The sequence below is a fragment of the Trachurus trachurus genome, assembly GCF_905171665.1.
Source record: "Trachurus trachurus genome assembly, chromosome: 6".
In the NCBI taxonomy this organism is placed as follows: Eukaryota; Metazoa; Chordata; class Actinopteri; order Carangiformes; family Carangidae; genus Trachurus; species Trachurus trachurus.
Window position 1 is genome coordinate 16,154,078 of NC_139897.1, and position 12,641 is coordinate 16,166,718.

The 12,641-nt window shown below is 45.4% G+C and overlaps 1 protein-coding gene across 1 annotated transcript in view; it reads left to right on the forward strand.

The window, feature by feature from the left end:
• The window catches only part of frmd4a (FERM domain containing 4A), a 55,332-nt gene that overhangs the window by 39,692 nt on the left and 2,999 nt on the right, over positions 1-12,641 (forward strand). The window contains exons 8-21 of the mRNA XM_083973152.1: positions 517-600; positions 718-783; positions 890-947; positions 1,168-1,254; positions 5,926-6,002; positions 6,934-7,072; positions 7,207-7,348; positions 9,085-9,218; positions 9,326-9,448; positions 10,885-11,116; positions 11,316-11,372; positions 11,483-11,720; positions 11,941-12,099; positions 12,269-12,598. Coding sequence (XP_083829278.1) covers positions 517-600; positions 718-783; positions 890-947; positions 1,168-1,254; positions 5,926-6,002; positions 6,934-7,072; positions 7,207-7,348; positions 9,085-9,218; positions 9,326-9,448; positions 10,885-11,116; positions 11,316-11,372; positions 11,483-11,720; positions 11,941-12,099; positions 12,269-12,598 — 1,926 coding nt within the window. The remainder of the gene's footprint in view (positions 1-516; positions 601-717; positions 784-889; positions 948-1,167; positions 1,255-5,925; positions 6,003-6,933; positions 7,073-7,206; positions 7,349-9,084; positions 9,219-9,325; positions 9,449-10,884; positions 11,117-11,315; positions 11,373-11,482; positions 11,721-11,940; positions 12,100-12,268; positions 12,599-12,641) is intronic.

Below are 12,641 nucleotides of genomic sequence, written 5' to 3' on the forward strand. Positions count from 1 at the left end.
GATCTGGGGCCAAGTCTCTTTGGCTCGCTGTGTGGTTCCATGTCTCATTTACACTGTCTTAGTGTTTATCGTTTCCTCCTCTATCCCTGTTTTTAATCTTCCTTTATTTTACTTTGTTTATCTTTCATAGCTGTGTCTGTGTCTCTGTCACCTCTTTTCTCTCCCCCGTTTCCGACTGTCTGTGTCTTTGCAGCTGTTGAGAAACAGACAGTGCCCAGTCTGGGGAACAGAGAGCATTTAGGCCATCAGTATTCATTCCCCTTCACTGAGCAGAGTTCCTTTCGCTGCATTCTTCCAAAGTTTACATTTCAATCCAAAGACAGTTCTGGGAAATGGTCCATTGTGCTTCAACTTGTTGCAATGCTAAATAGTTCCAGTTTTCATCCTTCTACAGCCGAGTGGTATTGCCTGGTCAGTTTTTTGTTTTTTTTTGCATGAAACTGCTCGGCCTACAGCAGAGAGTGATCATTCTTGCAGGAGTTGTGTTGACCATGTCTTGTGGTTTTTCTCCTCCAGTAATGATGCAACCAAGTCTGACCTGAAAAAGCTGCCCGCTCTGCCCACCCAGGCCCTCAAAGATCACCCATCCCTGGCCTACTGGTAAGAGACTCGTCCGTTATCCAGAAAACCATCAGAACATTACACACACGCTCCTCTTCTTGTTTTTTCCCATTCTGAATGATTTTCCTTTTCACTCCTCATTGTACTCTCTAACAGTGAAGACCGGGTCATAGAGCATTACAAGAAGCTCAATGGGCAGTCCAGAGGGCAAGCTATTGTAAAGTAAGTGTCTATGTGTGTCCCTGCTTATGTTCATCCACTGCGTGGACGTGCTGTCTGAAGGATGTGCTCTCAAACCCTTACATGTCTGTCTTTCTGCTCCTCACAGTTACATGAGCATTGTCGAGTCTCTGCCCACATATGGAGTACATTACTATGCTGTAAAGGTACAGTTTTACTACTCTGCCTTTTCTCTTTCTCTCTTTTTGTAACACACGCACACCGCATACATTTCTTCTCACTGTGGACTTGTAAGGGAACAGTTTGGATTTGGAGATTGAACGGAGCTTAAAGCAAATGTGCTTTGTTGCTATTTCCAATTACAATAGCATCTTCACACACACACACAACTTTTCCTGAGGTTCTTTTTTTTATTTTGTGTTTCAGGACAAGCAGGGGATCCCATGGTGGTTGGGCCTGAGCTATAAAGGCATCTTTCAGTATGACCACCAGGACAAGGTCAAGCCCAGGAAGGTGAGATGATTCTCCATCTGATCTTTCAGCACCACAACTTAACTGTTCGCTGCACAGCTTTCACCTCTCCTTTATAGTAACACATGAATCAATATACTTAACATCTTTATAAATGCACAATACAAGTTATTTCCCCCATCATAGACATCCATTCTTTTACTCCTTTTTTAAAGACAAAGGTATTGTGTATTAGTGTGAATCATGTCCCTTCTCTGTTTTTTTGTGTCTCTGTCATGGTCACCACTGTCCATTTTTCCAAGTGAGTCAGGATATTGTGTTTGGGAAGAGCATGAACAATGCTGAACAAATACTACTGTCTGGAGACGTTCAGTCTTGGAATGTTTTGCATCCTGTTCTGTTTTTATTTCTGTCCTTCTGTGGACGAAGCCCTCCTCCCAGTCCCTGGGCCCAGTGGCTGGACCGTGAAACCGTTCTCAGCTTACCTCTGACCCTCAGTCGTGTTTAAGGCCTTCATATCTGGCATTCAGCCTTGTCTGGTAGAGTGTTAATGGGGTTAACAGCATCCTTTCATGGTGACGGATCGCCAAGAGGTTGTACTCTGTGGCTCGCAAAACCAACACTCTCACTAACGAATGCACACAGGTCAGACAGGAACTGAACTGGACTCTGAACTCACCTCCCTGATGAATACTTCCCGTCTGCCACAACTTTCCTGTTTGCCGCTGACACTGTGCAGTGTGTGTGCACATGTGTCTTGTTTAACACATTCCAGTCTAAGTGACTACCTCACCGCCAAGCCCCGATCCGGCCTCGTTCCCAGTCTCTCCAAATCATGTGGCCTGCTAGGTGTTGAATCACCATGGTGATGGAAAAAAATGCAGTCCACTTGCCCACTAGCCCACTTTATCTCACAGATACAAATGTCAGATCATGCTAGGAAGCCTGTGAAAAGGTCACAAACCATGTGTACCTTAATCTCACAGTGTCTGTACATGTCGTTTGAACAGCGTGAATAGAGCAGGAGACGTCCAGGGAAGAAAGAGTTAAAAACGTTCCCACACAAGTGACTTATGAAGCATTCAGCTGCCATAGCAACAGTCAGTATGAGTCACTGGTCCGCTAAGCTCCAGCACCGACCCATTCACTTTACTCTATTCTCCCCTCTCCTTCTTACTCTTTCCCTTTTTCCTTCTCCCTCACTGTTACACACACACACACACACACACACACATAAACACACGTGTTTAGAAGAGGAGAGTGGGTTTCCTCGCTGCCAAAATAAAGTTCAACTAAACCACCTCAGTGAGCACAGTACTCTTTTCCCTTTTCAATAACCAGGCAGAGAACAGAGGGTGGGCGGTACTGCTCTGTGAAACGGTTACACTCAGAGAAGTCAACAGGAGCTTTCCATGTTAGGTTACTAATGAGGGTCATCCCTGTTTCAACAGACTGGGTAGCAGCTGATATGGCTATTAGTCAGTCAGACCAGTCCAGTACCAGTCACCACTGACTCACAGTGTAATCACTTGTTTATCACCGTTAAAGCTTTCACCGCTGCGCCTCAGTGGAGGCAGGACGCTAATTATGAGATATTTTGGGCCAGTTGTTACAGAAAAAATGTTTTACGCTTTCAACTCAAGCCTGTTTTATTCATTAAGTAAATTCTACTACAGTGTGTGTGTGTGTGTGTGTGTGTGTGTGTGTGTGTGTGTGTGTGTGTGTGTGTGTGTGTGTGTGTGTGTGTGTGTGCGTGCGTGCGTGCGTGCGTGCGTGCGTGCGTGCGTGCGTGCGTGCGTGCGTGCGTGCGTGCGTGCGTGCGTGTGTGTGCATCTGTGTGTGCTGGAGACAGTTGTGTTTAATTAGTCACTTTACAAGGGGAGTTCCTGTTGTTTTTAAATGCAAACCATCTACCGCACCCTCCACATTTACTTGGGGATGTTAAAATACTTTTCCTCCTCTGCCTACCGCAGGCCACATGCAGACATATACAGTGCACACAGACAGGGGTTTACGACCCAACCACACACCGTACTAATGCCCCATTAGTGTGCTGTGACTCATTTAGGCAGAGATTATAGACTAACTACCTGGCTGATTGACTTAAAGCTTATGTGTAAAAGCTTCTGTCGACCCTGTGATGAAGCTACAGGAAGGTTTCAGTCAAATGCAGCAAACTATGGTGTAACTCATCATCATCATGGCCTATGCATTTCACTGCATAATGATTCAAGTTTCCTGCTAGTGGACTGTGAGTACACGAAGATAAACTTATTCAACTTCTGTGTTTCAGTTAGAGCAAATAGGCTGCTGCAGCCTGTTCTGATTAGTTTTTCCATAAATTTTACCCCCCAAGACACCACAACCAACTCACAAACAACAGGAAGTGCCCCCAGAGTGTATCTTCATCTCCATGACAACTGGTGGATATTGCATTACACACCAGAACCCCACCTATGGGTGAAACAATGGTCTGGGACCCTCAGGTCCGATTCTAGAGAGGAATAATACCTGCCCTCAGGTTATTGTGGCCTATGCTGTTTAAACTACTCTATTCTTCTACTCTAGACTCTATTCTTCCCAGAGTCCCCTGGGAATCCACTGTACAGAATAAAGGCTTTTACACTCTATCAAATCTGACCTTTCCATCTGTAATGGGCGTTCTTGTTCGGGTGCACAGACATTATTAAAAGGACGACATGCGTCCGTGCCAGTGAGCACCCAGTTGTTCATGAATAATGACCAGTCCCTTCCTCTGCTTGTGTGTGTTTGTGCTATTATGTGTCGATGTTCCAGTCAAAAGAAAGAGGATTTATAGCATACACACGCATACATCCAAAAACCTCGCCCTAATAGTAGAAGCACTCACCAGCTTCCTAAGAAAGAAATTGTCATCAGAGTGTTTTTTATCAGATATTCAGGCTATTCAAAAAGTCACAAAGACTACAAAGGTTTCATTAACACAATAGGGTTATATAACTGGAGCACTTTGTGAAGCAGTACTGAAATCACAACAAAAAGTCTAATTTTAAACTCCAAAGCGACTTTTCTGTAAATTACGTGACTGTTGTTAACATTCTCCAAATATATGTGGACACCATTAGCACACATGTATATGCAAAGCTTATCCTGAAACATCAAAGTCCCCTTTCAAAGTTGCAGCCGCTCTGCGTGGAGCGCTTTAGTGGTCTCGTGCTTAAACACAGTTTCAAACACCTATCTTATCTCCACAGCTCTGGTCCACATGTAACCAACCTGCTCTCTCACACACACACACGCAGTCACTCTCTCACTATCTACCCTGCCCGCTATATTTAGCACCATGCTACATTAGCACTTCACACTCCATTTAAAATGTACGGTACTGAAAGAGTTTCGATAAGAACGCCAGTTTTGCTTTCTTCATACTCACACTCTGCACACACATCTGTACCTAACTCCTCCAGCACATACTAAATACATACAGTAGGCTGTGTTTACATGCTGTTTTCATAATATTTCTCACCCTCCTCCCCTTTCCTCCCTCTCATCCCTCTGTCCATTGTTTTCCCAGGCTGTTAAAATTCCTGGGCTGTGACCTGTTCCTCCCTTAGCTCCCTTTCTCCTCTTTTTCTCCTTCATCCTGCCATAGCAGAGCACAGAGTCTTCTACTTTGTTACTTTTGTCTTGCTTGTCAGTTGTTGCAGCTCAGTTTTAGTCTCCTCGCTTAAAGCTGTTCAGTGGCCATCAGAGGTTTGTGACCGTGCTTGCATGTCTGCTTCAGCTGATAGATGCAGACCCTCTTGTGTTCTGAAGCGGCCCACACTCTATCTTTTCTCTAACAAGAACCAGACCCAGACTTTGTGAGTGTGTGTGTGTGTGTGCATGTGCATGAACAGAGTTCGGACTAAACAAAGCAAAGCAAGGGCACTTCAATTGGGGAGGGGGGGGGGCACAGAAGTCTTCTCTCCCCCTTCATCACTCCTCCCCTGACCCCACACACACACCTCCCAACCGCAGGACCCAGAGCAGGAAGCACAGTCCCTGAGGGAGGAAGGAGGGGTCAGGAGGAGGGGAAGCATAAACGCCCCCTCCCTCCTCAGCTCTCCTAGCAGAGCTCCAGGAGAGGAGGAAACTTAACTTTACACACTTTCTCTTCACCAACACACACACACGCACACATGCCTACAGATGGTGAACACCCACCATCTCAAAACTTTCTGTTCCCTTGCGCCTGGGAGGATTTAAGATACACACATGCTGCGGAGTACGTCTTGGGGGAAACTCTCTCGCCCAGCTGGCTTTAACTACATTTAAAGAGAAGCTGATGGTTCATAAAGTGGACGGAAAAGGGAAAAAAAAAAAAAAGTAAAGCTGAGCGGAGGAAAGAAAGCCTCCTCCCTCTCTCACTGTCTTTCTGCGGAGTGAGGTCATCCAGAGCAGGGATCCGCTGTGGACAAGACTGCCTGGTCTGGACCTGATCAGAGAGCTCCAGACTAGGTCCTCCTCTCTCTCCCTCCACCTCCTTCTCTGCTTCTAACTCCTCCTCTTCATCGGTTTCCATTTATTTTCTTCTCCGTCTTCTTATCCATTTCTTTTTCTCTTTTTTTTCAAAACAAATTGGGACATATAGAGAAGAGAAAAGAGGATGTGGCTGAAAGCTGTGTGGATTTAATGTGAAGCATGTTTTTCTGTGAGCGACCCTGAAAAGCGTGTGTTTCCCATAAACCTCAGGTGTTCCAATGGCGTCAGTTGGAGAACCTCTACTTCAGAGAGAAGAAGTTTTCAGTGGAAGTTCATGACCCCAGGAGGTAAATTTATATCACAAATTTAAGCAACTTGTTACAGTGCCTGTATTATCTGTGTGTTTTTTCAGTTAGAATCTGTATTGTATTATTAGATTATTATTATTATCTCGTATGGGTCCTCCATTAGTGACTGAATATTTGGAAGTGATACAGTTTTCCATCAGTGATGGATACATTCCAGTAGATTTTACTGTAAATTACCACTGTGCCATATGTGAATGTGTGAAGATTGAAGCTATATACAGCAGAGTGCAGGAAAAGAGAGATTGGAATCTGATTCGGTAATGGTTGCAGTGTTTGTTTTGGCAATAGAGCAAGATATTGGGGATGTCCCGGTGGAGCCTGACATAGATTGATAGGCCGATTATTAACACACTTGTGCAGCCACATGCATGCGAAAAGCTATGCTCTCTCTGTCTCTCCCTCTCTCTCACACACACACATACACAGGTCAAACCCTTGGTAGTTGACCACAGAAGGAAAGATGGCTGAGCGATAGCTGTTTTGTGGAGGAAGTGACCTCTCGTGTGTTTATTTAACATGGCTATATATGTGGAGTGTTATTCTACAGACAGAGAGGGAGGTAATGGGAGAAAAAGAGTCAGGGTGAAACAGAGAGCAGTGGTGTTTTCTTTAAAGGAAGCTGTCATTTTGGGTGAGCTGGTCTGTTGCTCAGCTACAGATGTGTGTTTAAATAAGGATGAGTAAACAATGGGGAGCGTCGTGTGTGGCTTTGCAAAGAAATACCTCTATTGGGTTTGCTCTTCAAGCCTTTAATATTTTTTTTTCCTCTTCTTCAGAGCAGCCGCAGCAGTAGTAATTTTATCAGTGTCAGTGGTGGTGGTGGGAGAGTAGCTTGGTGTTTTCACTGTATATGTAGCCATCCTTTGCATTCAGTGTATATAAGGAGGCCTTGTGTCCGCTCCTACTGTAGGGCGTCGGTGACGAGAAGGACGTTTGGCCACAGTGGCATCGCTGTGCATACCTGGTACGCCTGTCCTGCCCTCATCAAGTCCATCTGGGCCATGGCCATCAGCCAACACCAGTTCTACCTGGACCGCAAGCAGAGCAAGGTCAGTCAGTCCCACAAGAAACACTCAACTCAACACAGACCACAGACATGATTAAAGATGTACAAGCCATATACAAACTCTGCAAGGGTTGTGTTGTCACTAAAAAATGTCCCACTTCGTTCTTGTCTTTCCAGTCCAAGATCCATGCGGCACGGAGTTTGAGTGAGATCGCTATAGACCTTACAGAAACAGGAACTCTGAAGACGTCCAAACTGGCCAACATGGGCAGCAAGGGCAAGATTATCAGTGGCAGCAGCGGCAGCCTGCTTTCCTCAGGTCAGTAAATGTGTTTTTATGTTTGTTTGACAAAGTAAGAGACTAACAAACAGGGAGAGAGAATGACTGATATGTGAGTGTACTTGTGTGGTGGTGAGTGGAGCCTCGCTGACAACTGGAGCGACAGAAACAGCTGCCTCTGGAAAGAGGCCACTGATTCTCTGCTGCATGTTCTCACACACATACTGGACACACACCACACCCAGCACCTCTTTGTATGTATAGAGCACCAATCCCACCCTCCATGTCACACAGACTCATCCTCCAGAGGCCCCTGCCCTCTCTAAATTTAGGGAGTGCGGGAATGAAAAGGTCAGCAACACAGAGTACAACTTTGTTTCGGCCTTTAAAACAATGCCTATCTGGACAAGCACCGAGTGTGACAGAGAGATTTGTGCACAAACTAAAATTAGAGTAGAGAGGAAAATGCCCTTTTAAACACAAACAGCCATGCAAAGTGTGGTGCATGCACCTTCTGCTGCGTTATTCACTCATGAAATGAGATGCACTCAACCAAACCAGCATCAGAGGAGGCAAGTATGCGGGTGTGGTTATGGCCATGGGGTCAGCTATTTAGAGTATAGCACACCTTATTGAATCAATTACTGTGGGCCAGAATAAAGAGCACTATTCTATCTCAGTAATCATGTCCTGCGTGCTCTTTTCATTTTCATCTAATCAGATGTGTTTCTTCCTTAACCTCTCTTCTCAGTGTAGATACATGTATCTCCTCTTTCCTCCCTGATCCCTTCCCGTTATCTCTTCAAATACCCATTCATAGTCTCTTAATCTCCCCTTTCCCTCCTCTGTTCTTCTCTAGTTCCACCCCCACTCCATATCATACAGCGTCTCTGGCTTATCTGTCTGAGTCTTGTCACTTGTCTCTGCAGTGTTTATTTCGTGATCTAATGTTTGTTGACTGGAGGCCATCTTTTCCCAGCAACACAAACATGTGACACGAGCAGGCATGTCACATCTATGCCGCAACAAAAGGCAACAATCACAGACTTTTCTGGCTCTTCTACTTACTTCATTAACACATTTCTGGTCGTCAGACCTCCTTTAAGTAAATTATTATTGTAAGAACTTTAAAAACACATGTATGCATGGTGTTTGACTGCCACAGTCAACAAGTTTGACTTTGAGCGATGAATGTGAAACTCTTCATGGCCAGAATTGAGTTGTTGCAGAAATGTAACTGTTCAACATCACTTAAATAGATGCAGACAACAGCAACAAAGAGGTTTTGAGTCTTTTTGGAACACTAAAGAGCCATTAAATATTTCTTTCTTGCTTCCATAACTTCTTCAGCAGTGGTTAGTTTGGTATTATTTGACCGCACAGTGAACCACATTGGGTCACCGAGAGAGCAATAGAAAGAAACAGATTGTGTGTGTGTTTGTGTAGTTTTCAACAAGGCATGTTATAAACAAGACTGGCAACGTCTCAGGGCCTTGGAAATTGTGCGTCACAGGCTTTGCCCTAAACTGCCCCTTCCTTGATTCACTCGCACAAACACACGACTCAAACTCAGCTTCCTTATCGAAATGTTCCATTCACTTCCTGTAAACATCCTGCAAGGCAAGCAGGTGCATGCACAATTTCTCCCTCCCCTCCACAATCCTCCTCAAAAGAAGTTCCCCCAACTCCAAACACACACATAACACACTCACACACACATACAGTATATGCTCCAGACTCATGTCCTCTTATCATGTGCTGTCTGCACCTTGCAGGTTCTCAAGAATCGGACAGTTCCCAGACGGCTAAGAAGGACATGCTGGCAGCGCTGAGGGCCAGGCAGGACGCTCTGGAGGAAACACTAAGACAGAGACTAGAGGAACTGAAGAGCATCTGCATCAGAGAGGCGGTATGAGAAAACACGGACAGATTTGGTGAAAAAAATTATTTAAAAGACGTTTTCTTGCTCTTCTTTTCTAACTTTATTTCCCTGCCCCCCCTTCTCATATTTTCCAGGAGCTGACAGGAAAGCTTCCTAAGGAATATCCTCTGGATCCGGGAGAGGAGCCGCCCACAGTGAGACGAAAGATTGGTACCGCCTTCAAACTGGACGAGCAGAAAATTCTTCCTAAGGGAGAGGTGAAGATTGAACTTTCAGTTCTCCTCAGTAACACTTTATCACACTCCACAATCTCCCAGAACAAGCTAAAATGAAAACAGGAGGCCATCTAGAGGTGTACATGTTTGAATCAAATACCATAGTGCAACATGTACCTGCACCTCGCACTGGGCTGCAGTAATTGGAATATGTTGAAAGCAGTGCTGATTAGCAAAGAGTGGTCGTCTCCCTTTACCTGCTATTAACTGAGTTTGGGCATTATAGAGTACAACTGGTGCTTAAAGCTCAGTTCAGTGCAGAAGTGTTGTTCAATTTCATTAAAAAATTTTAACATTGATGATTAATGATAAGTTATCTGATCCCTATTCCCTGCTGATTAAGGCAAGCAATGAAAAGCGCAGTAAAAAGCTATATAGTCTGAGACGTCTTGGACCTGGTAAAAGTAGCGGAGCTGCATCTTTTTCTCGCTGTCTTTTTGTGCCACGGGTAGATTTTCCAGAGCAGCAAAACTTCTAAAAATAGTCTGGCAGCGTTCTCGCCATAGGAAGTGGTGATAGTAGGATTGTGTGCACGTCTGCGTGTGTGCAGGCATGCGTGTGTGGGTGTGTGTCGTTGAGGTTGTATGCTTTGAAAAGAATCCAGGGACATAATATCGCAGAAGTGCCTTGCGAGCAGAAAAGATGTTTCTTAATTTATCCCCGAACACCTTAAACCCGTGTGCACACACAGAACAAGAAGCCGCCCTGGCAGGAGTGTGAAGGCACTGTTGTGTGAGAGGGATTCCTCAGGACTGAGGTAGTCCAGCAAGATGTCGACTCGAGTGAATACATCATTGTTCTCGCTCTCTGGAGGCAAGTGGGTGTGTTCTGTCATGTGAGAGCACACATCACATGAAGGCTGTACACAGTGTGTACCATGAGTCTATTTTCTTATCTATTATCACATTCACAGGATTATACTGTACTTTATTATACACACATTGTAGTACTATGTAGACAGACACTGTGCAGTAAACACACATCCAGTATGCAATACATTTGCAGCATGACAGTGTGTGTTTTACTTGGTTCACCTTACAGTCTCGGCTGCACAAATCTCAGGAGGAGTGTAGAGGACGAGAGGATGGATTGATGGAGAGGTGTTGTTATTGGGGGACAGAGGGCCTCAATAGAGAATATCCAGTGGTGAGAAAATGTGGGGCTGCAGCACAGATAAATGATTTCCTCAGTGTGTTTTCTCTGGCAAGGCCCCGTGTGTGTCGAACCAAATACGTTGCATGGGAGAGTTACAGTCTGAATATGTGTCTGCAAACTAAGCTATGTTGTTTTTGGAGTGTGTGTTCGATTTCTGTTGCTAAAAACTGTGAGCAGAATCCAGTATCTTTGTGCTCTCTTGGGTTACCCAAGAGTTTGTTCTCATGTTTGTGTGTGTGTGTGCATGTGTGTGCTCATCCCAGGAAGAGGAGCTGGAGCGGCTGGAGCGGGAGTTTGCCATTCAGTCCCAGATTACGGAGGCAGCCAGGCGTCTTGCCAGCGATCCTCATGTGAGCAGTAAGAAGCTCAAGAAACAGAGGAAGACTTCTTATCTGAACGCACTGAAGAAGCTACAGGAAATTGAGAACTCTATCAATGAGTACCGGGTCCGCTCTGGCAAGAAGCCTACGCAGAGAGCATCGCTTATCATAGAAGGTACCAATATTCGCCTATTCAATGCAGGGAAATCTGATTTTTTTCATATTTCATAGCTATGTCTGTTAGCTGTAAGGCTGACACAACCCAGCATTGTTGTTTTTTTATACAAAAGATTTGTCAATATGATGTTTTTAAGCTTTTTGATTTTGCAGTTGTACGGCCTCTAACACCTTGCCTCTGTTTCCCTGTCCTATAGAGGCCAATATTGGCTCTGAAGACAGCTCACTGTCTGACGCACTGGTCTTGGATGATGGTAATGATAAATGTGACTTTTTCTTATTGTACTTGCGTACTTGTATCTCATATTGTGACGTAATTAAAAGTAATTCTATCTGAATCATTTGAATTATTTCTGTGTTTCAGATGACCCTCAAGTCACAGGTACTCCCACCTTCTCACCAGTAGCATCACCTCACAAGGGCCTCCCTCCCCGGCCGCCATCTCACAGTCGGCCCCCTCCACCGCAGTCCCTGGACGGCCTGCGACACCTGCACTACACACGCTCTGACTACGATAAATCGCCCATCAAACCCAAGATGTGGAGCGAATCATCACTGGATGAGCCGTATGAAAAAGTCAAGAAACGCTCCTCTCACTCCAGGTATGAGGGAGTTTATCCCAACTGCCCCTATACAAAAGACTAGAGGTATATTTATGTTATATTTATGTGTAAGGCTGCCCATAGATATTTTAGTCAGCTGTTTAAATAACCACAGATCAATTTAGGGTATAGTTTAATCATCATGGAGTACAGACTACAGAGTATACATGTCATGAATTTTTTCATCAGTGATGCGCATTTTCCTTGCACCTCTCCGTAGTCACAGGCGTTTCCCAAGCTCTGGCTGTGCTGAGGCAGGGGGGAGCAACTCTCTGCAGAGCAGCCCCATCAGGAGCCTCCCTCACTGGAACTCTCAGTCCAGCATGCCGTCGACCCCGGACCTGAGGTCCAGGACCCCCCACTATGTTCATTCCACTAGGTCAGTCTTTATACCCCCAATGGTTATTCAAGAGTTACATCACTCCAGTAACAAAAGATTACATAACTGTAAAAGTAGGTAGAGCTGACAAGTCAAAACTGTCTTGCTTCGTTTTCATTTTCTAAATCAGAGTAGCTCAGCTCATTGTTTGTGTTTTTCCAACTGACAGGTCAGTGGACATCAGTCCCACACGTCTGCACAGTCTTGCTCAGCACTTTAGGAACCGCAGCTCCAGCCTTGAGTCCCAGGGCAAACTGCTCGCTTCTGACCCCGACGCACACCCGCACACCCTGGGAACCCTGGGCAGCCCTGACTTCTTCCTGGGCCCAGGACGCAGCTCCAATGGCTCGGACCCACTGGACGACTGTTCATCTTGCACCAGCCAAAGCAGCTCAGAGCATTACTACCCTGGTGGACCCCCAGGCAGCAACCCCAACTATTCTACTCTAGGAGAGGACTCCCCCTCCAAAGCCAGGCAGAGGCAGAGGCAAAGGCACAGGTAAAGGGTTGGGGAGATGCAGGGCAAGAAGCTGTCGTCTTCT